Source organism: Hevea brasiliensis, chromosome 2 (genome assembly GCF_030052815.1).
Source record: "Hevea brasiliensis isolate MT/VB/25A 57/8 chromosome 2, ASM3005281v1, whole genome shotgun sequence".
NCBI lineage: Eukaryota > Viridiplantae > Streptophyta > Magnoliopsida > Malpighiales > Euphorbiaceae > Hevea > Hevea brasiliensis.
In genome coordinates this window covers 115,702,450-115,726,254 of record NC_079494.1, presented here as the reverse complement: position 1 = coordinate 115,726,254, position 23,805 = coordinate 115,702,450, and the positions used below count along the sequence as shown (strand labels likewise).

General features: G+C 34.2%; 1 protein-coding gene across 3 annotated transcripts; it reads left to right on the top strand.

Moving 5' to 3' along the window:
* The first annotated feature begins 8,657 nt into the window (after positions 1-8,657).
* On the top strand, positions 8,658-23,429 carry LOC110659668 (histone acetyltransferase GCN5). Of its 3 annotated transcripts, none has more exons than XM_058140383.1 (13): positions 8,658-9,358; positions 9,633-9,697; positions 9,871-9,951; positions 10,516-10,587; positions 11,025-11,193; positions 11,679-11,722; positions 12,090-12,189; positions 12,537-12,605; positions 12,794-12,848; positions 12,989-13,107; positions 15,757-15,850; positions 22,767-22,908; positions 22,995-23,429. In XM_058140383.1, exons 1-13 carry the CDS (start codon positions 8,732-8,734, stop codon positions 23,059-23,061), a joined length of 1,704 nt encoding a protein of 567 aa, XP_057996366.1. In that variant the 5' UTR covers positions 8,658-8,731; the 3' UTR covers positions 23,062-23,429. The 3 variants fall into 3 exon arrangements, with proteins under 3 accessions (XP_057996366.1, XP_057996361.1, XP_057996368.1); XM_058140378.1 differs by having other exon boundaries at positions 12,932-13,107; XM_058140385.1 differs by lacking the exons at positions 22,767-22,908; positions 22,995-23,429 and adding an exon at positions 16,287-16,540 and having other exon boundaries at positions 12,932-13,107.
* Positions 23,430-23,805: the final 376 nt, after the last annotated feature.

Genomic DNA, 23,805 nt, shown 5'->3' with positions numbered 1-23,805 from the left:
CAATTAAAACCTAAGAAAATATAAGAATATACAATTTTCAAATTCCGACAGATTAACGGTAGCAAGAAATCCGATTTTTTAAAAACAGTTAGACATGCCTAAAAATCATAAAAGAATTACAAAAGATAGCCTACATATCATACAATATCATAAAATTTATAAATCAAACAAAACCCTAGCCGAATAGTCTACATAAATTGTAACTTTTCTAAGTGACAAAATCATACTACTTTTTTATAAAATTCATAACTCATTAATCACAACAGATATGAATGCAAAACCAATTGAAAAAGATTCATAAGATTCTGAAGTTAATTTTAGATACTAGATTTACACAAAAATATTAAGGAACAAGGGAGATATGGGCTCCACAAGTCGGATATCCTGCAAATCAGATTTTACAGGAATCCTAACTTCAAACAGCCATAACTTACAAAATATTAAAGCTTTTTTTAGTGATTCTTGAGCTTAAAATTAATGAAATTTCATGTGGAATATCAATATAATTTTTACAAAATTTTTACAGATTCAGAAAATAAAGTAAAATAATAAAAATACGAGAGACAGAAACTAAACATTTGCAGAGTTGTGTATCCCCTCAAATTAAATATGATTACATGATCTATATGAACATATAAAATAAATTGAAGACAAAGAGCATAGAATTAAACTATTGTGTGGCATAGATCTTGAAAAGAAAACAATAAAAACTGACCTTCCAGAAATCTTGTATGAAAATCTTCTTGAAGAAAAGAAAAAAAATAAGGAATAACTCAAAGAGTCTTGAATATCTCTAAATTTCTTATAGCTCTGAATTTTCTCTTCCTCTTTCCTCCCCTCTCCCCCTTCTTCCCTTCTCTAGTAGGGTATTTATAGGGTTTTGAGAGAGAGGTGTGATAGGGTTTGGAGTCTTAGGGTGATAAAGTTTAGATGACTTAAACAACTACGACTGCAGAATTTGAATAAGACTGAGATATGGGTGAGGTGTTTCAACCAATAGGAAGGTAGAAAAAATGGTGGAGAGGTGGGGAGTAGTTTAGTAAAGATATAAAATAAACTTAAATAACTTAAATGATGAATGATTTGGATGACTGAGATATGGGTGAGGTGTGTTCAACTAAGAAAAAAGAGAAAAGGGGGTGGGTCACATAGGGGAGGAAGAGAGAGAGTGGGGGAGAAAGAGAGGGATTTTTGTTATTTTAATTTTTAGAAAATAATTAAATGGGTCCCATTTAAAATTCCTAACTAGGCTTTCTTAGGCCCATGAAGCCCAATTAAACTTAATTAGATTTATTTAAAAACTACCCATATTAAATTTAAACAAAATAAAATTTTATTTAAATTTAATTAAATTAATTTCCCCAAAACTTTATTATTATTTTTATTTTTTTAAGATCATACCACGAAATTAATAATTCAGCTCCATGCCTCCAATTACATCTTACAGTCATATAATTTTTCATCATCGGGTTTCTAACGGCCTCAATGCACATACTCATCACAAAATAAGGGTCTACAGTATCCTAGATCCTCTTTCAAGGTATATAATGTGTATTTTAATTAATCTGAAACCTACTTTCATGGTGATCAGTCCTAATTAGAATCCTTTAATGTATGTGATTAATTATGAAGATCCATAAAAGTCATCAGCCTATCTCTATATCAGATTTTCTATGTTTAAAATCTTGATTTTCTGATATTAATCTTCTCCTTCCAATTATTCAATTAATATCTTATATCATAGCTAAGTGGATACCTGTGACACCCCTTACCCGACTACAGTGTAGCCGAGCAAGTTATGCCACTCAGTGTGCCGGAGCACTCTATTTTATCTGATTTCATTACAGTCCTTGATTTATTTATTCAAAAACTTTATTGAAGATTTAGGCTATTTTTACTTTTATCAAAATCTAACTAAGTTGGAAATTTCAAAAATTTTAACGATAATCCGACAAAGTGTCGGCTGTAATTTGGACTAACAGTTCTTCTGAACCTGCCAAAGACAATTTCAATATATACTCAATTTCTCAAACTTAATAGTCTCAAAAATTTTCAAACATAATGTATCTCATTATAACTCAAATTCAATTCACATACTAAAATACTTACTTTGAATAGCTTCCATAATTCATAGGTTAATTACATGAGTTTATTTTGTACAAGATATACAAATAATTTACAATGTGCTAGGAATGAACAATATACATGACATGTATAAAATGAGCCCTATCTACATGCATTCTTGAGGATGTGACAATCTTGAACTCTTCGACACTTCGCAGATCTGGACTCCAAAAATCTCGATCGGCGATCTCTGGTTTTACCTTTCAGATTCTGCGCGAGGAAGCAATTCCATCGCGCTAAGCATTTCTGCTTAGTGGTGCAATAATATAACCAGAAATAATATATACAAGTAAAGAAAGAAATAAATGATAATTCAGATACTCAAGAATCAATTTAATTTGGTATGGTATTTCTAGTATCAACGATCTTATATACTATTTTGTTCCTCTTTGGAAGTGCTTAGTTTATAACTTTTATTAATACTAGCGGTATATAATTTATTCTATCGTATTTTATTTCAAGTGCATTTGCAGTTCGCAATTTATATTTTTGTTATGTTTCTTTTGCTAATCTCTTTTGCTTATTCATTCAATACTTAATTTAATTATCGATTTTCATTATACTTAACTTAACTTAGCTGAATTGAATAATACTTTAATTGATCGCCCAAGTAACCTATACTAGACGATCGGATCGGATAACGGGTCGTTGGCACCGACACCGCATGATTGCCTCGGGCGTCATACCATGGGACGCAGAACGCCAACCATGTATCGATCGATGGCTAAAAAGCCATGATATCACATAATCGGGCATAAAGCCATGCATACGGGCATAAAAGCCATGAATACGGGCATAAAGCCATGAATACAGCATAAAGCCTTTCGCGATCGCTAAAACAAAACCCTATTGGCATGCCAAACTATCCAAACCAATCTTGTTAGGAATACTAGGGCATTTAATACTTTAAAATGTTAATATATTGTGCTTTATGACTTCATTATTTCATGATAAATTTCAATCATAATTCATACATTCATTTGATCATTTATATGATCACAATTCACATCAATTATTCTTTTATACCATTGTACTCAAAATACTTCTCCTCTTTACAATAATGAGAACTAATGTCTCATTCATACATTAATATGGTTTATTTATCCATTCATTATGTTATTCATATTGATCCCAATTCTAAACAATGGTTCACATGTACCATTGTATTCAAAATATTTATCCTTTCTCATTTATACATTCAAGAGTCTACTTATGTAATTACAAATTTTATATTTCAAGTTGAGTTACTAATATTTTATGAATTCCATTTGTGATGGGCATATATGCCCTAACTATCTATTCACATCAATTAGGTGACTTATTTTTCATGTTTCAAGTAATCCATGAATATTTCATGGATTTCAAATTTATGGCCTAAATTTCTTTTTAACAATTTTGACTAGGATGCATGGTCCATATTTGTCATACAATTCTAAGCATTTAAGCTTAGAATTGGTTCTAGGTCTTCATCTTAGTTTGTTACTCATTTTGATTACTATTCACCTTACTAATCAACCAAAATGTTGACTTTTTCATACTTAAGGGATATGTTAATTCTAATTACACCAAGATCCCACATTTTGAGTTTTACATTTGCTAGTATTAATTGCCAATTGCAATTTAAAGTCCCCTAGATGCATTTCTAATTTCAAATTTTAAATTTCAAGTTTTGATGTCACTATTCACCTCATTGGTCAACAAAATGTTGACTTTTGCATAGACAATAGGTACATTGGTTTTAACACTCCCGATGTACCACATTTTGCATTTAAAACTTGTTGGTATCAATTACCAAATCCATTTCCAAGCTTATTTCAAGTTTTCATGTCACTATTCACTTCATTAGTCAACTAAAATGTTGACTTTTGCATAGAAAATATGTACATTGACTTTCGCACTTCAAACATACTACATTTTTCATTTAAAACTTGTTGGTTTTGGTCACTTTCTCAAAGCTTAGGTCATTTTGGCAAAATTGTCAATTTTTGGTTTTGGTGTCACTATTCACCTCTTTGGTCAACAAAAATGTTGACTTTTAGAATAAAAATGTGTACATTGACTTTGGCACTCCCAACATACCACATTTGGTGTTTAAAACTTGTTGGCATTAAGTGTTAATACCATTTCCAAGCATTAAACCAAAGGAGCAGATTTTTCAATTTTTGGTGAGTCAACTTCACTGTTCCATTGGACACTGTTACTGTTGGAATTTGAAGAAATGTAAAACATGAAAGTTGTTCCTTATTTTGTCTAGTTGAATTTCCTTTTTTGAATCACTCCATTTGGAGTTTTGTAGCTCCAGATATGGCTCAAAAACCCAAGCTGTCCGGATATGCATTCTGCAGAAATTTACCATACCTACAGTGCATGAATAGTAACTTGAGTCACTTGGTTGAATGGGTTCTGGCCATAATTTGGGGTAGGTTCCTTCATGAAAGTTGTTTGTCTATGTCTTAACTTGTTGCTGTAAAAATTTCAGGTCAATTGACCAAATCTACAGTGAGTTATGGCCAAATGAACAGTTACTGTTCATTTGGTCAATTCTGCAGAGGCAGTTTCAGGGTATCCGGATTGGGGCCAAGTTTTGGTCCTCTTGCTTTGGTCTTTTGGGCATGGTTTCTTCAGCAAAAATGTGCCATTATAAGCCTAGTTTCATGTCCAATTGGCCAAACACCAATTGGACTAGCACAGCCCAAGTTATGGCAGTGCAAAGGGACTGAATTTTCAGTCCCTATGCTGCTGTCCTAGGGCAGTTTGTAACCTCACTTTGCAATCTCATTTTTCAGTCCATTTGTTGGTCAATCTACCTAAAATGGTCACTAATTGACCATTAAAATGCTCTCTTATAATTTCCTAAACCAAGTTACATTTTTCTCACAAAACCCTAACTCAAATTCATGTTTTTATACAATATGTCTTAGTTAGCTTTTTAATCATTGTTCTTGTATTTACAAACTTCCAACATAACTCTAATTCACTTCAAACTCATAAAAACACTCCCTCCTATTCCATAATTAGGGCAGCCGAAATTCATGTACACCTTCACAAGAATTTTTGTTCATTTAATTTACATTTTCTCACTAAATTCAAGTTGCTATTTATGAAATGAAAGAGTTTTAAGTATATAGAGCACTAACCTTGTTGTATGCCAATCCAAGCTTGAGAGAACTTCACTTTCCTTCTTCTTCATGGCTGCCAAGAGCTTGTTTAAGGTGTGGGATTAATTTTTGATGAAGGGACTTATGGGTTTTAGGGTGAGGAAGCATGGAATTTAAAGCTTGAAAGAGCTTTCATGGAGGTGGCTATGGTGGAAACCCTCTCCTTCCTCTCTCTACGTTTTTGGCTGCTGGTTTTTGGTCCATTTGGTCTTCATTTTAGGTCTTTTAATGGTTTAGTCAAATGGTAGCTTAATGGTGATTGGTGGTGGCTTTTTAATGACATCACCTTATGTCATTATTAAGCCTTTTTCTTCATTTTCTTTTCTTTCCTCCACTACTCATTTTTAATTTAATTTCTAGTAATGTTTATTCATATTTTATGTCATATTAATTATTTACTCAACTGGACAAGTCGGCAAAAAATCACCTCTGAAGGCGAAATGATCAAAATGCCCTCCGTTTGGCTTAACGGGTCTAAATTGTCTGTACCGATTGAAAAATTTTTTTAGGTATTTTCATGGCATTCTAATGCCATGGGAACCTCAATAACCCTTCTCTGGAGTCCCAAAAATTATTTTATAATTTTTCCCCCGGGTCTAGGGCTCCTCGTTGCGAGAACCGCAACTTCCCTCTGAGTTACCCCTTGCTAGGGCACCGGCTCATTTAACTTGGTTGTATTTTATTTCTAAAATATTTCCTAAATTTTTCTTATTAATATTTGAGTTAATTTTGGTTCCTGACTTTAGTTTAAATATTTTTCCGGACGTTCTAGCTGTCCGGACCGACACCAGTCACCGGAACAGTAGAATGTACGGAGTTGCTACCGGGAGGATGTTACAATACCAATACATAACATGCATTCAGAACACAAGAAATTGAATCAAAGCTCAAAACTCAATTCTATAAAACTCAATATATATCCATAACAGAAATTAAGAATGCTACTCTCCTAATTCCAGAATTAAAGGAACTACTCACTCATGGTGAGTTAAACAAACATAATGTAATGAAAATAAGAGAACACAAAATCAGTCTAAAGAATTAGAATAAAATAACGGAGAAAAAGATTTTGCAACTTTAAATTTATGTCTCTTCGTTGGTGCGGATGCAATCCTCCTTTAAGACGGCTTGGGAACTAGGGTTTTCTAGAAGTCTTCTCTCGAAGGTTTTCCCTTTTCTCCTCTCTTTCCTTTCAAAAGAAAATTAATTCCCCCATTATTTTATGCTCTCTACTTGCTCTTATTTATATTGGGTGTCCTAACGTTAAGTTTTAGAATCCTAAGGGCAGTAGAAGTTTGAATGGCATGCCAAAACAGGAGTTGGAGTTGAATTAGGAAGCTGGCTGCTGCATAGTACATGGCTCGTGTGTTACTACATGGCCTGGGGTGTGTAAGTTTCTGGAGTGACTTCGGTTTCTTTTCAAATGGGAGGTAGAAGGTTATGCGGGGTATACAACTTTACATAGGTCAAAGTACACGGTTCGTGTATTGTCTCCTTCCCTTTAGTTCTTCAAGCTTCATTAATCAAAAAGTTGCACGGGTTCCTGGATGGTACATGAGGTGATTTACACGACCTGTGTACTAAGGCTTTCTTATGATTTATTCAATTCTCCCCGGGTAGAAGGTTACATGGGATCATGGCTGTGTTTCCACGACCTGTGTAAAGTGTATCAGTAGCTTGCCTTGGATTTCTTCAATTCTTCACTTCTACACCTTGGATTACTTTTAGAATACCTAAAAGGATGTAAAAAACATGAAATTCAGTAAAGGTTAGCTAAATTATAAAAAACAAATGAAACTAATAAATATGTATGTAATTATCTGCCTAAATGCTATATAATAGAGTATAATTGTGCCTAAAAATATTTATATAATACAAGCGTATCAAATACTCCAAAACATAAACTTTTGCTTGTCCTCAAGCAAAACAAAACTTTTTGAAAACTTGTTAGGGTACTTAGAAATATAACCAAAGATTCAATTTGCACACAATTAGACTCCCTTCAATCTTTATACTAATTTTCCATTTTCAAGCCATAAAGATATTAACAGTTGCTTATTATAGTCTCATCATTTTATGAAGTTTCAACTAATTATTCTTTTATGCAAGGCCATTAATAATTTATAAATTCTTTTTAAGAAATTTCAAAACTTGTAAATGAGAAGTTAACTTTTAATATGATAAGATAATTTTTATATAAAAATGTGAATAAAGGAGGCATTGCCACATGACGGCCTTTTAAACCTCCTTATTACCATAGGTGACACCATATGGTGAATTTTGGAGGCTCAGCCTTAATATATATAGATAGATAAATATAAGAAATATTAATGAAATATATGTTTAAATTTTGTAAATAATTTTTTAGTGAATAATAATTAAAAAAAATATTATTTTTTAAACATAATTTTATAATACTTGAAATTGTAATTTTAAGAATTTTAAAATTCTAAATGGTATAGTAAAAAGAATTTTAGATAATTATTTTTTTACAAAATAAAATTTTAATAGTTGAAATTTAAAAAAATTAAAATGAAAATTTGATATTTAATAAGATAAGATAATTTTTATATAAAAAATATAAAAAAATAGGCTTTACCACACAGCAACTTTTTAACCCTCCTCATTAACATAGGCGACACCCTGTGATGAAATCATTTTGGAGGCTTAGCGTTAATATATTCAGATAGATTTCATCATACACACTGAAATACGTTGCTGAGTATAATTACTTTTTCACTTAACTCCATTTCTCAGTTGTGGTTGCTTTTAAATGGAGTGATGTGTTTTTTTAATTTAATACCAATAAGTATTAAGATAAAATTAAGTTAATTATTATCTAATATAAAAAATTAAAATTATAATTAAAAAATAAATTAAAGTAAAATTTAAAATTTAATTAGTCTAAAAAATTAATTTCACTTTTAAATTAACTAAATGTTTTAAATTTTTAAATAAAATTAATATTTTTTAATTATATCGTATTATTAAAGGATATATTCATTTAGGTCTTATAAGATATAATTCCACCATACCCGCTGGAATACATTGCTGGGTATGGTTACTTTTTAACTTCATTTCTCATGTATGGTTGCTTTTAAATGAGGCGGATGTATTTTTTTAATTTGATATCAATAAGTATTAAAACAAAATTATTAAGTTGATTATTAATTAAAATCAAAACTAAATTTATAATTAAAAAATAAATTAAAATAAAATTTTAAATTTTATTAAATCTTATCTAATAAAACTATAAAATAAATTTGAAAATATTTTAAATTTTAAATAAAATTAATATTTTTTTAATTATGTCAAGTATTAATTATCTATATATATATATATATATATATATATATATATATATATATATATGAAAGTTCATTTCTCCTCGGAACAACCCTAACTCGCCAGCTTCCAAATTCCCGGCCGAGTCAACTCAGTTCGAGTCTATGGATTCTCACTCTCACCTAACCATACCCAACCGCTCTCGCAGCTCCCAGTCTCCGTCCCCCTCTCACTCTGCTTCCGCCTCCGCCACTTCGTCCATTCATAAACGGAAGTTGGCAGCAGCCGCCTCGGCTGCGTCTGAAGACCACGCCCCTCCATTTCCTCCGTCTTCTTTTTCCGCTGACACTCGAGATGGAGCACTGACGTCCAATGATGACCTGGAGAGCATCTCGGCCCGTGGAGCTGACTCTGACTCCGATGCTGACGATTCAGACGCTGTCGTTGACGATGATGAAGACGAGTTTGATAATGACTCCTCTATGCGCACGTTCACTGCTGCCCGCCTGGAGACTAATGCTGGAGCCTCGGCTACCGGCGCTGGTTCAGGTGGAGGAGGCGGGCCCTCGGCACGCAACACGAAGCTGAAGATGGAAAATTCGACGGTAAAGATTGAAAAGTCGGATGGCGGGAAGGATGGTGGACCTACGGGGGCTAGTGCCGTGGGGTCTACCACCGCGGGGGGCTCCGTAGCTGGGATAGTGACGAAGGAGGACGCGGTAAAGATTTTTACCGAAAATTTGCAAACTAGTGGAGCTTATAGCGCTAGAGAAGAAAGTTTGAAGAGAGAGGTAAGATTTTGGGATATGAATATTGGGAATTTCTTTGAAAGTTCATTCCTTGCTGTTAGATAATTATAAAATAAAATACAAAAGTTGAAGTATCTGGATCATGTTCAACTGCTTAAAGCAATTTCAAAATATGTTGGATCACAATTAGCAAACTGTGAACCAAAATTTAATCTTTTTTATTTATTATTATCATTATTATTATTATTATTTTAAGTTTTATTGATCTTAGTATTTTTCTTCACTTCGACGTTTTTTCCAATTTTGAATGTTTCAGGAGGAAGCCGGAAGACTCAAGTTTCTATGTCTTTCAAATGATGGCATTGATGAACATATGATTTGGTACCGAGTTCTCTTTTCTTCAACATTTTTTGTTGCATCCTCCTCCTTCTCTTTATGACCATCCGTGTTCCATTCCATCTTTGATTGTTTAACATTTCTTCTTTTCTTCAACGGATTTTAGGTTTTGGTAATAGTGCTATAATTTTAATGCACCTTTCTAATGTGTTTCCCAGGTTGATAGGATTGAAGAACATATTTGCTAGGCAATTGCCCAACATGCCCAAGGAGTATATTGTCCGTCTTGTGATGGATAGGTAATTCCATAACATCTTCTAGAACTGCGTAGAAATAAGCTTCTTTTCTTTTGCCCCTCTGTTTTACCAATAAACCAGAGATTACATAAGAAGATTGTTCCTTTTCTTCTTTTGTTTTAAAGCTGAGAAAGCTCCCAGTCAAGGGTGAAAGCCTATACCCTACAACCTCTGGCAATGATGAGCAGCAAAACTGGTTTTGTTGAGATAACATACAGTAATGGAAATTTGAATCTTCTCAAACCACAAACCTGCAGACCAAGCTATAGATAATTGCTCATAAGTATTCTGCTTGTGTTGCTGTGGCCACACATTGGAGATCTGTGGTTGATAACTTATGTTTGTATCATAAAATGAACTTATTTTCGTGTTCTTGAATCACAAACTTTCAAGCATATTGTGGGAAGGTTGTGTGCAAAAGCCCATCACATTTATCTTCTTACTTTTTTTCTTCTCCTTTCATTTCACAAAAGCTGAGCTTATAGGTTGGAATAATTTAATTTCAAATCTTTCTAGTTATTTGACATCATTTTCTTATTTCTTTCTTTCATTTAATTTGATTTACAGAAGCCATAAATCTGTAATGGTTATCAGACGCAATCAGGTTGTTGGTGGCATCACATATCGTCCATATGTCAGGTTTAATTTAGATTTCTATTGTTCTCCATGCTATGCCATGTTCAAGTGTTCCGTCTTTCCATTTATATATTTTTAATTGGAAACAAACCTCTATGATGAAAGCATCATGGCCATCTATTATCTTTTCATTTTGTTTGTACTATAATCATAGCTTTATCTATTATCTTCTGCCGGCCCTAATTAGTTTGAGATTAAGGCTTAGTTGTTGTTGTAGTACAAACATAGCTTTGTTTGATGAGTGAACAATCTAATCTTGATATAATCATGAACAATCTAATCTTGATATAATCATGAACAGTCTGTTAAGGTTAAATGATTCCTGGTTCAGATTTATCATATAACCATCCAATACTTGAACAATGCATTTTTGTTATGTTTTTTGTATTTTGAAACTTGTTTCCTCTCATAGCTGACATTCTTTTCCCTGGGAACCATAGCCAAAAGTTTGGGGAGATAGCTTTTTGTGCAATCACAGCGGATGAACAAGTAAAAGGTTATGGTACGAGATTGATGAATCATTTGAAGCAGTATGCACGTGATATTGATGGGCTAACACATTTTCTGACATATGCTGATAATAATGCTGTTGGTTATTTCATCAAACAGGTTAGGTTTTTAAAGTTTTGACATATGGCTCTACTAGTTTATATGATATGTCTGGATTCCTGTGAAAATGGGATAACAGTTATCTGCTCTTGATTATGTTTTGGGAAAGTCAAAAAATGAATGTTTAATAACTAATAAAAGGTTTAATTTGATCACTTAGAGAGTAGATGGTTTCAATTCCAACCTTCATGTATAAATGGTGTTGCAAGATTACATGACTATGTTTGTTGGTGAGAAATCCGTCTCCTTATTGGTTAATATTTTTTTATTCATTTATTTGACTTCTTGATTTGTTTTTTCATGTTTCTACATTATTGGTTAGTGGTTACAGTAATCTGTGAAAGTGTTGTGCTTTTGAGATCATTGAGGGTTAATCTCATTGCTGATATTTGGCATAGTTTCTTCTCAATATATACTTCTGGTTTTTTTTTTCTTTATATCGAATGTCATTGCTTGTCTTAATTTCATCTTTTATTAACCTGTAGGGTTTTACCAAAGAGATTTACTTGGACAAGGATCGATGGCAAGGGTATTGTTAATTTTCACAAACTTCAGCAATAACTTCGATGGTGGAAGTGTTTTTTCATTATCTCTATTCTTATGATTTAATAAGGATTTATGGTGTTATTATGAAAATTATTTTTCTTTGTGGGAGATGGGAAATTGGGAGAGAGAAGCTAGGCTGTGGATTAAGCACTTTCTCTATTCATATCTTTTAATTGTTTGGTGACTTCCATTGCAACTGAGGGATTTGGACTTGTAATCATACAGAGAACTGTGAGCCAACTGTTTATCACATTCTGTGACGTTTCCCTTAATCAACCATGTTTGGTTCCATTCATCTAAAAGTTATCATTATGCTTCTAGTTTATTTATAATTTTTTTCTCAATTCCAGGTATATTAAAGACTATGATGGAGGTATTCTTATGGAATGCAAAATTGATCCAAAACTCCCATACACCGATTTATCTACTATGATTCGTCGCCAAAGGCAGGTGGGATAAATGCACTTTGTCAATTTGATTCTTGTATAAAATTTTCTGAAGTTTTTTGTTGAGAATGAATACATTTATGATAGCAGTGAGTTGGATTTATAAGTTACACTGTTTACCATGGAAATTAAGTTCTTACAATGCATCCATATTGCAATATCGAGCCTCATTTGTTGACATAGGAGATGCTTTATTATTGATTAAGATGTACAGTTCCTGCTCCTTCATTTTCTCTGTTATATGTGACATCATCATTTACAAGGACTTATTTCAGTGCAAGGCTTTTGAAACTTCTTATCTAGTAGATCTTTACACTAACATGTATAATTCTTGTTATTTGGTAATGATAGGCAATTGATGAAAAGATTAGAGAGCTATCTAATTGTCACATTGTTTACACTGGAATTGATTTTCAGAAGGTATATGCCATCAGCATTTCTTAAAGTTCCAATGCCTTAATCAATTCATACAGTATTTATTTCTTCAAGATTGTAAGGGATTCGTGTTTTCAGCAGTGCAATTTATTGCTGTATAAGATTGAATTCAGATTGCACATTGAGACCATAATTGTGAACTTAGTTCTAATTAAGAACTCGTTGTGATTCAGAAAGAAGCTGGTATTCCTAAAAAGATCATCAAAGTTGAGGAATATCCTGGCTTCAGTAAGTTCTTAAACATGTCATATTGAATTTTACATTTTTTAAGAACCAATAGATTTTATTCTTATGGTACATTGGTAAATTAGGTACAACTTGTAAGGTTTCAAAGACTGATTGGAAGCCTGTTTTGAATGTGATAACAGGGGAGGCTGGATGGACTCCTGATCAATGGGGCCATTCTCGTTTCAATGCATTTAATACTTCCACAGACAGTGCCACAAATCAAAAGCATTGGACTGTATTCATGCGCTCACTTTTGAAGGCAAGTCTCAACACTCACTCACACACACACACACACACACACACACACACACACACACAATCCTTATCTTACCTTAATATTTCCATTAGAGTAATGCTTGGTGATCAACAGAAGCCTTTAATGATCATGAAAGTTTGCTGCAAAAAGACAGTGAAGTGTAGTCATGATACAGTGGCAAAGGAAATGTATATTGATGAATATTGGTGTGATTGAAAAATGTCTTCCTTTCAGAATGTAATTCTCCTTTTATGCCCTTTATTACAATTGACTGTGTTTAATCAGGGGACGTAGGAAATTCTGGACATTTTAGGACTACTTATTTAAGGAAAAAAATATAGAAAGTAATTTATTTTATTTAGTAGTTTTATTTGGTGTATAAGTCCTAATTAGAGTTGAATTAGGGTTCCTTAAAAGCCTAAATAGGGCTTAGTTTCTCTATTTTATTTACAGACTTATTATGATTACTTAGGGTAAACTCTATAAATAGGGCTTAGTTTCTCTATTTTATTTACAGATTTATTATGATTATTGATCATTGATTTGAGCAGTAAAAGTTGAGAATTTGTTTCTCATCCCCTGATCCCCTAGATACATATTGGTTCTAGTGTTCCACATCATTGGGTTAATTTAGTGTTATTAAAGGCGTGGGAGGCGACCAGGCGAGGCGAGAGGCGAGGCGAGGCGAGGCGAGGCGAGGCGCCCCTCTGCCGCCTCAACTGGGTCGCCCCTCTTGGCACCACCAGAGTCGACGCCTCATGCCGGCGAGGCGAGAAACCAGGCGGGTGAGAGGCGTCGCCTCTTTAAAACAGAGCAGAATCCCTTTTTTTTTTTAAAATTTTTTAAGACAAATATAAATCCCTACACATCCAGAGCTGCGAGTCCAGGTATGTCTCTCTCTCTCTCTCTCTCTCTCTCTCTCTTTCCTCTGTTTCTGCTATCTTCTTCCTCCTCTGTCATCCCATCTTCCTCCCTCTCCTCCACTTTTCTTTGGAAAACGTAGCAGCACTGCAAATTTTTTTTTTCCTTTCCTTCTCCTCCTTCTTCTTCTCCTTCTTCCTGGTTGGGTTCTTCAGTTCTTCCTACCCTGTTATGCTGTCGGTGTACAGCAGTCTGCCCTCTCTTTTTTTTTTTTCTTTCCTTCTCCTTCTCTGTGCTTGGTTTTATTAAAAAGTTAATTAGTTGCTATTAATTTAATTATTTTACTATTTATTTTTATTAATTAATTATTTAAATTTATAGATATTGTTAAATTAATTATTTTACTTGTTAATTATTTAATTATTTAACATGGATATTGTTAAATTAATAATTTTACTTATTGATTGGTTTATTATTTAATATGGGTATTGTTAATTTATGGTAACTAATTTACTTTTACTTATTATTCTTGTTAATTTGATTAATTTTGCTATTTATCTTGTTAATTAGACATTAATTCTCATTAGTTGTTTATTTTATGTAGTAATTATTATTCTATTGTTAATGTGATTATTTCACTTTTTGTTCTTATTAATTTATTGTTTAATTAGTATGAGTATTGTCAATTTGTTTGTAACTAATTTACTTTTTAATTGTTATTCTTGTTAATTTAATTAGTTTCACTTTTTTTTTTTGTTTATTAGTTGTTTATTTTATATAGGAATTATTAATTTGATTATTTTACTTTTTGTTTTTGTTAATTAATTGTTTAATTTATATAGGTGTTGTTATAAGTACACACACATATACATATATGTAATTTTGGCAATTAAGATTATTGCGTCTTGCTTTAAAAAGGCTCTCGCCTCGCCTCTTGCCTCTCGCCTAAGGCCATAAGGTGCTCTGTCGCCTTAGTGTCGCCTTTCGCCTTGATAACACTGGGTTAATTGCAAAGCTTAACTCAATTTGAAGGTTAAATCAGTTTGGATTAGATTACTTTGCCAGGTTTACTTTCATGTTTATCAACTCTTACCATCTAAAAAATAAGATTTACTTCTGTTGATTGCTTGATGGATATATCACAGTTTGGATAGAATATTGTCTATTATATAAGGTATCCAATGGGTTGAGTATTATGTCACTTTTTGTATGCACAAATTTACTGTTTGCAACTGAAATTTGTTCTTAATTGAAATTAAGTCGCTAAAGATCATTTTATTCCAGTTTTACCCTTGAATTTCCATTTAATTTACTTATCACTGACAGAATTGCAAACATTCTGATGAATTATCTCACTGCAAATTCAAGAAATTTCATTGGAATTGTTCCTATCATTTAAGTCAAAATCATAGACAATTGAATATAACACATTATTAATAACACTCAAATAGAAAATAAAATATGTATAAATGGCAATTGATATTGGAAAATGGTGATATAATTCACTGAGTGATCATGATGCCAACAATGCTAAATTGCATATAAAAAGAAAATAGAAGTATGGTGATGAAATTGGATTATTGGAACAAGTTAATCTTTAGTAGTTGACCTAGAATTAGCTTGAAATTCAGTAACCAATTAAGCAAAGTACCTCTTGTAGGTTGTGTTATTGTATAAATATATTTTCATATTTTAATCCTCTTGGTTTTTCCATTGATTGGGCTTACACTTTTTTATTGTTTTATAACAATTCCATGCAAAACTTTATTTGTTCTTTTTGCATTTTAACAGTCAATGCATGACCATGTTGATGCTTGGCCATTTAAGGAACCAGTTGATGCTCGTGATGTCCCTGATTATTATGACATCATCAAAGATCCTATGGGTAAGACATCAAATCTGTGTGCTTCATTTTAGCAAACTATTACATGTCATTGCATTGCCAAACATTATATATTGTTAAAATAGAATAATAGAGATGACAATCCTATATTGCCCTGTCAGCTTTTTACCTAGCCAATCTGTCATAGAAAACCTTAGATTAGGGTTTCTGTTCTAGAGAAAGAATAGGAGATGAGAAAATAGAGGAATAGAGATGAGAAAATTAGAGAGAATGATAATAGAATAGAAGAATAGTATTCTGTTTTGATCAAAAACTCTCTCTATGCTTCAATACTTCTATTTATAGAGTAGTATTCAGCTAACTACTGTTGACTATTCATAACTGTTTCTGTTATTTCCCTCCACTCGCTACTATCTATAACAGACTCTATAACAAACTTCTCACTACTAACTGTCTTTCCCTCCACTTCCCTTCTTAGGCTCAGCTATCTTATTCTTCCCTTTTCTTCTCCTGTATGTGACAATACCTCCCCCATGAGAGCCTTCTTGTCCCCAAGAAGGATAAAATTCTGGAAACTGAGCTTGAATGAAGGCTTTGTCTTCTCATGTAGCTTCATCGTCAGGCAAATTAAGCCACTTAATGAGGCCTTGAATCACAGGAACAATGTTTCTAAAGATGGTTCTTGTCTTCAGTACTGCTTCCGGTGCCACTGCAACAGTATTGTCTGCCTGCAATTATGGTAATTCCAGAATTGGAGTAACATTATCTCCCAGCTTCTTCTTAAGTAATGAGACATGAAAAACAGGATGAATCCTTGAACTTTGTGGCAGCTGTAATCTATATGCTACTGAACCCACTCTAGGCATGGTTTGGAAGGGCTCATAATACTTGGCAACCAGTTTAAGGGATTTTCTGATGGCTATGGACAACTGCCTGTATGGTTGAAGCTTCAAATAAGTCACCTACTGCAAACTCCCTTTCTGTCCTCTTTTTATCAACTTGCTGCTTAATTCTGTGTTGAGCTTGAGCCAAATTCTCCTTCAACAATCCCAACACATGATTCTGCTCCTGGAAAAAATCACTCACAGCTGCAACTAGTGATAAGTTGGCAGGAATGGGAGGAATTCCTGGTGGAGCATAACCATATAGTGCTTCAAATGGGCTCATCTTGATGGAACTGTGATGAGTGGTATTGTACCAACATTCAGCTAAAGGCAACCATTTAAACCAAGCACTAGGTTGATGATGAGTCATGCACCTCAAATATCCTTCAAGGCACTGATTCAGCCTTTCTGTTTGGCCATCACTTTGAGGGTGATAGGCAGAAGAATAATTTAGAGAAGTGCCCAGCAACTTAAAAAACTCTTTCCAAAAATTAGTTGTAAACAGTTTATCCCTGTCAGAAACAATTGTTAATGGAGCCCCATGCAACTTGAAAATATTATCTAAGAATATTTTAGCCACCATAGATGCAGAAAATGGATGACTCAAGGCTAGGAAATGTCCATACTTAGTAAGCCTGCAAACGACCACCAACATGACATCCTTTCCTTCAGATCTTGGCAATTGCTCAATAAAATCCATTGAAATATGCTGCCATGCTTGTGAAGGAATAGTTAGAGGCTGTAATAGGCCTGGGTAGGCACAATTCTCCCCTTTACATCTAGCATACGCATCACACTTTTTGATCCAATCCACTACTGTAGGCAGTAACCCAGGCCAAGAAAAATGCCTTTTAATCCTCATATAGGTAGCTTGAACTCCTGAATGACCCCCTATTGGAGAGGCATGGTACTGCTGCAACAATGAGTTCCTCAAATTAGTGCTGCTACCTACATAAATTCGGCCCTTATGATACAAAAGTCCATTCACCAACTTGTACTCTGGAAAAGCAGTAGCATCTAAGGATAGTTGAGTAATCAACTCTTGAGCCTTAGCCTCCCCTTGATAACTTTCTACTAAATTCTGCATCCAAGTAGGGCTTACTGCAGTAATTGAATTCAAATAACCCTGCTGTGAAGATTCAGCCGTGTCTACTCTTCTAGAAAGAGCATCAGCTACGTTATTCTCCACTCCCGTCCTATAAAGAATCTTATAATTCAGCCCTAACAACTTGGATATACCCTTCTGTTGCAAACTAGTGTGAAGTCTTTGTTCTAGGAGAAATTTAATGCTCTCATGATCAGTCTTAATATAGAACAGCCCTTGCTCCAAATAATGCCTTCACTTCGAAACAGCAAATGTGATTGCCAAAAGCTCCTTTTTATATACTGAAAGGACTGATTTCTAGGGCCAAAAGCTCTTGAAATAAAAGCTATAGGATGCCCTTGTTGCTGAAGGACTGCCCCCATTCCATAATTGCTTGCATCTGTCTCCACAATAAATGGTTTAGAAAAATCAGGAAGTGACAACACAGGTGCTGTGGACATAGCCTGTTTCAGCATTTCAAAAGCCTGTTGAGCAGCTGAAGTCCATTGAAATGCATCTTTCTTTAATAAGTCTGTAAGTGGCTTACAAAGACTCCCATAATTCTGAATGAATTTCCTGTAGTAGCCAGTGAGCCCCAAGAAACTTCTAGGCTCTTTTACTGACTTAGGAATGGGCCATGAAAGCATAGCTTGAATTTTTTTGGGATCTGTTGAAACGCCCTCTCCAGAAATTATAGGGCCCAGATACTTAACTTGTGACTGCCCAAAAGAACATTTTGACAATTTAGCATACAGCTGTTGGGACTTAAGTATCTCAAACACTGCATCTAGGTGCTTCAAATGCTCCTCTATGTTAGGGCTATAGATTAGGATGACATCACAGAAGACTAGGACAAATTTCCTAAGGTAAGGTCTGAAAATGAGGTTCATTAGGGCTTGGAAAGTAGCTGAGGCATTTGTTAACCCAAATGGCATTACTGTAAACTCAAAGTGACCATGGTGGGTTTTGAAAGCTGTTTTTGGGATGTCTTTAGGTTGCATTCTGATTTGATGGTACCCTGCTTTTAGGTCTATTTTGGAGAATACCCATGCCCCATGTAACTCATCAAGAAGGTCATCAATCATTGGCATAGGGAATTTGTTTTTAATGGTCAAGTCATTTAGTTTTTTATAATCTATGCAAAATTGCCAAGACCCATCTTTTTTCTTTACTAAAAGCACTAGTGAAGAATAAGGACTAGAACTAGGCTGTATGACCTTAGACTCAAGCGTTTCTGACACTAATTTTTCAATTTCAGCTTTTTGGAAATGAGGATATCTATAGGGTCTGATGTTAAATGGTTGGGCAGTAGGTTGCAAGTTAATTTCATGGTTATAAGCCCTAAATGGAGGCAATGACTGAGGATCTTGAAAGAGGCATTGATACTTATCTAATAGTTGCTGTATACCAGTTTTCTCCATGTCTGCTACCCTTCCAGAAATGGAAAATAAGGATGCTGCAGCTGCTGGAACATCAATGCAGAACAGAGGAGTTTGAAAGTCCTTGCCCCTGTTATGCATCAACTGGTGGAAATCATCATAAGGAATTAGTTTGCAGGTGTTATTGACTTCAGAAACACCCTGCAACCTGACCATCTTCCCATCCTTCCTCATAGTTATGCTGGAATCCTCAAAATCAAACAGTAGAGGATTATAGTTTCTCATCCAATCTACCTCCAAAATTATATCAAATCCTCCCAAGTCTAAAATCCTAAGATCAAACACAAATGCTATCTTTTGAATCTGCCACTGAAATTGCTGAAAAAATGCATTACTCATCACCTTTCTTCCATCTGCCACAGTAATAGTGATTGGATTTGTTTCTACTAAATCCAATTTTAGTTCTTTTGCGACTCTCTCATCCATGAAACTATGAGTGCCCCCACTATCCACTAAAATTAATATCTATCTAGCCTTATATTTCCCTTGCATCCTTATAGTACCCTTTTCTTGCTTCCCTTCTATGGCATGGATAGAAAGGACTGCTCCTTCATTCCCCATTTCCTCACCTTGAGATACTTCATGCCACTCTTCCTCCCCTTTCTCCTGTTCTTGATTCAGTTCACCCACATTCAAGGCCATTACAGTCTTTTGCTTGCACTGATGGCCTGGAAAATACCTCTTCCCACATCTAAAACAGGGTCTAGGCTGTCTTATGGTAGTTTGGCTGGGTTGCAAATTAGTCTTGACTTGGTTTTGATTCACTGAAGATTGACTTTTAGCTGATTGGTTATTTTTTGTGAGAGAGTTTTCAGATTTTGGATTGGAATTAGAATCTTGGCTAGGTGGTTTTGGGTTATAGGGAAATTGTTAAGATGAGGATTTGGAATTGTAAGTTGTAGGGTTAGAGTAATAGGAATAGGTAGGTTTATACTGATTTGGGTAAGGTTTAGGGTTGTATCCAGGTTTCTTGGCATACCCCAACAACTGCTCTTGGAATCTTGCTACCTCAATTGCATTTGCAAGGGTTGAGGGTTTCATTATCCTTACCATAGGCCTCACATCATCTCTTAATCCACCAATGAATACAGAAAGGAAATAATCTTCTCCCAAATAAGGCATAACCCTCTCCATTCTAATCCTTAAATCCTCAAATTTATCTTGATATTCTCCAACAGTTCCTTCTTGCCTAATCCTCATAAATTCTTCAACCACATCTTCAAGCCCTTCTTCCCCAAACCTTATACACAAGTCCTTCTCAAATTCTTCCCAAGAAACTCCACTCTTTCCCTTACTCCAATAATGATACCAAGAATCTGCCCTCTCAACTAAAAACAGACTAGCAATTCCCACCTTTTGTTCTCTTGGCACCTTATAGACCTCAAAATACTTTTTACATTTCCTAAGCCAAGCCCTAGGATCTCCTCCATCACATGTAGTTAATTCAATCTTGGGCCACATCCTCTGAAATTCCTCACTGCTCGTTAAAGATCCAGCACTGAATTGATCTTTTTGACTATTAACTTCCTTAAGGTTAGGGTTAGATAAAATTCCTTTTCCTCCTAACCTTCCCACAGTTTCTCCTTCATCTACACTCACATTCTTGCCTTTTTCTTGACTATTTTCCCCAATTAAGGCTTGCATTTCATTAAGAAAAACATTCTTTGCATCCATAATACTCTGCCTTGCCTCAGCTTTCAATTCGGATCTGAGATCCTCCATCCCCTTCGCCTGCTCCAACTGCATATTCCGGATCTGTTCCTCCAGCTCTGCAAGCCTTACTCCCTCCTGACTCACTATTACTGATCTGGTCATCCTTGCGACACGGGAGAGTGTTTCGAATCGAGAATCACCCAGGAAAAGTGCTCTGATACCAATTTGTCACAGAAAACCTTAGATTAGGGTTTCTGTTCTAGAGAAAGAATAGGAGATGAGAAAATAGAGGAAATAGAGATGAGAAAATTAGAGAGAATGATAATAGAATAGAAGAACAGTATTCTGTTTTGATCAAAAACTCTCTCTACACATCAATACTTCTATTTATAGAGTAGTATTCAGCTAACAACTGCTGTTGACTATTCATAACTGTTTCTGTTATTCCCCTCCACTCTCTACTATCTATAACAGACTCTGTAATAAACTTCTCACTACTAACTGTCTTTCTCTCCACTTCCCTTCTTAGGCTCAGCTATCTTATTCTTCCCTTTTCTTCTCCTGTATGTGACACAATCCTGAGAGGAAATCCCTATGCCACCAAAGGTAGTTAGGCTAGGCAAGGATGCCACCCTGTCTTGGCCCGCCTTGTGATGTCCCTAACCATTGAAAGTATATTTTTATTTTATATTTTTTACTTAAATAAGCATGTGGCTTTTTCTTTGGAGGTAAGCATTTGAATATCATTGTTTTATTTTCCTCAAATATAACTAATATTTTTATATCTCTGCATATATCATTTAATAGCAATATAGATGAACCTGTTTTTTTAAATATTATGCAAAATTATAAAATCTAAAAAATTTATCATTATCTTTTCTTCGTTGAAATATAGAATTTTAAATTAGTATACATGCTCCTACCCTACTCTCACCCAGCACTTAAATTCCCAGCCCTATTTCTCTACGAGGTGAGGATGGAAATAGCAAAACCTAATTCCAGTTTCCTCTTTGTTTTTTGATATTAACAGTCTTTTGGAAAATGTCATATATAAAATAAGAGAATCAAATGTGCAAATTGCATTTGAATTTTGGTCATCAAAGAAGAGGAAAAATTCAAATATCCATTGTTAAATTTTGTGACGTTGTGGCTTTCTTTGTTTCTTGTAAAATATTTTCAGAACAACATTTTATGCTTTTTTGGTATTTGGTACATATAGGAAATTGGTCGACAAAGAATATTTTCTTAATTTTAGGGAAAATTAAGTTAAATTTAAAGAAAATGATTTCCTATATTCAAAATGGGAAGTGAACTTCCAAACTTTTGCAAACCACATGAGCATATATTCACTGCTCTACCATTTTTCATCAATTGTTGCCAACCACCATCAACTCCCAACAACCAATGCAATTTATCCTTTTTTTATTTAATGTTTTCTTCTATTTAACCACAAATGGAAATGTACAGTTTTTGTTAGTTTAAAAACTATTATGGTCTTGTCCATGTGTACCCAAATGGTAGAATATAATGTCCAGTTAATTTTCAATGCTACAACCAAATAATGGAAATAATTCATCTTCACAAAAAATGTTTTCCACAAGCAAAAGAGTTTCTATGAAACAAATGGAGCTGTGGTCTTAATTTCATGATTTTAAGTAATATCTTCTAGGAGGAAATATATAGTCCAATCAATGGGGGACAGACAGATAGACAATTGTGATTCTAGAATTTTGAATGTAATGCTGGGTAATTTCTGAATAGAGTGCTTTGGGATTTTGATACATAATTTGCTAAGAATCCTTAATTTCTCATTGAAACTTATTTGAAACTTTCTAACAAGATATGTTTGTCAGATTGGATCTTGTGATGTGATTCTTCGATAAATATTTGTGCTACAGATCTGAAGACAATGTCAAAAAGGGTAGAGTCAGAGCAATACTATGTAACCTTTGATATGTTTGTTGCTGATGTGAAGAGGATGTTTGCGAATGCGCGCACATATAACTCACCTGATACCATTTATTTTAAATGTGCAACCAGGCAATGTTCATGACCTTTCCTGTTCCTTAGCTTTCTTTTGTGTTTCGCTTTTCAGCCTTATATTTATATTCATGTGCACCGTGCAGGCTGGAAAACCATTTCGAAAGCAAAGTTCAATCAGGTCTCCAGTCTGCTGCCAAAATTCAGCAGTAACAACTTCAACAAATGTACATATCCTCTCTCTAAGGAGATAAGTATTCACTAAATTTGTGTTTCACATAGCATCGGTACGTGATTATTTGTGTATCCATGTACAATACCTACCTGGAGTGTGGATCGTGTCATAATTTATTCTTTTTTCTGTTCTCCCCAAATCATGTATGCTGTGCATTTTCTTTTTTTTTTTTTTTTGGGTGGGTACAATTGGCTCTGATTAGGACGTAAAACTCAAGATTGATTAGGACTCAAACTCCAGACTTTACAGCTTTGAAGACGATTCTAAGTATCAAGCTCATTGGTTATATCATGTATGGTTTACATTTTCTAACCAGAGATGATGTTGGAGTTGCTTTGCTGTGTCATCAGGTCCTAGTCGGGTGTTCTACCCTCCCTGTGCCCCAAAAAGTATATCTTCATCTTGTTTGCAGTGCACATTGTGGGCTGTGCTTTTTTTTTTTTTAATTCTAATGCTTCTTTTCATTAAACGCATTTAAATCCTATTAACTTAAGTTGAATAAACGTGGCTTATTGTATTACAATGTAACAACGAGCATACAAATCCCTTTGTTTATGAGTTATGACCATTGTTAGATGTATGTCGTTTTCTTTGCGGTGAGTTACTGTTCTCCGCTTTAGGAAAAAAAAAAAAGGTTTAAGTGCTCTCTGCTGAGCGCCGTATATATATGCATACAGGTATGCTTTATGGATAAGTTGATAAGGAGAAAGTTGAGGTATATA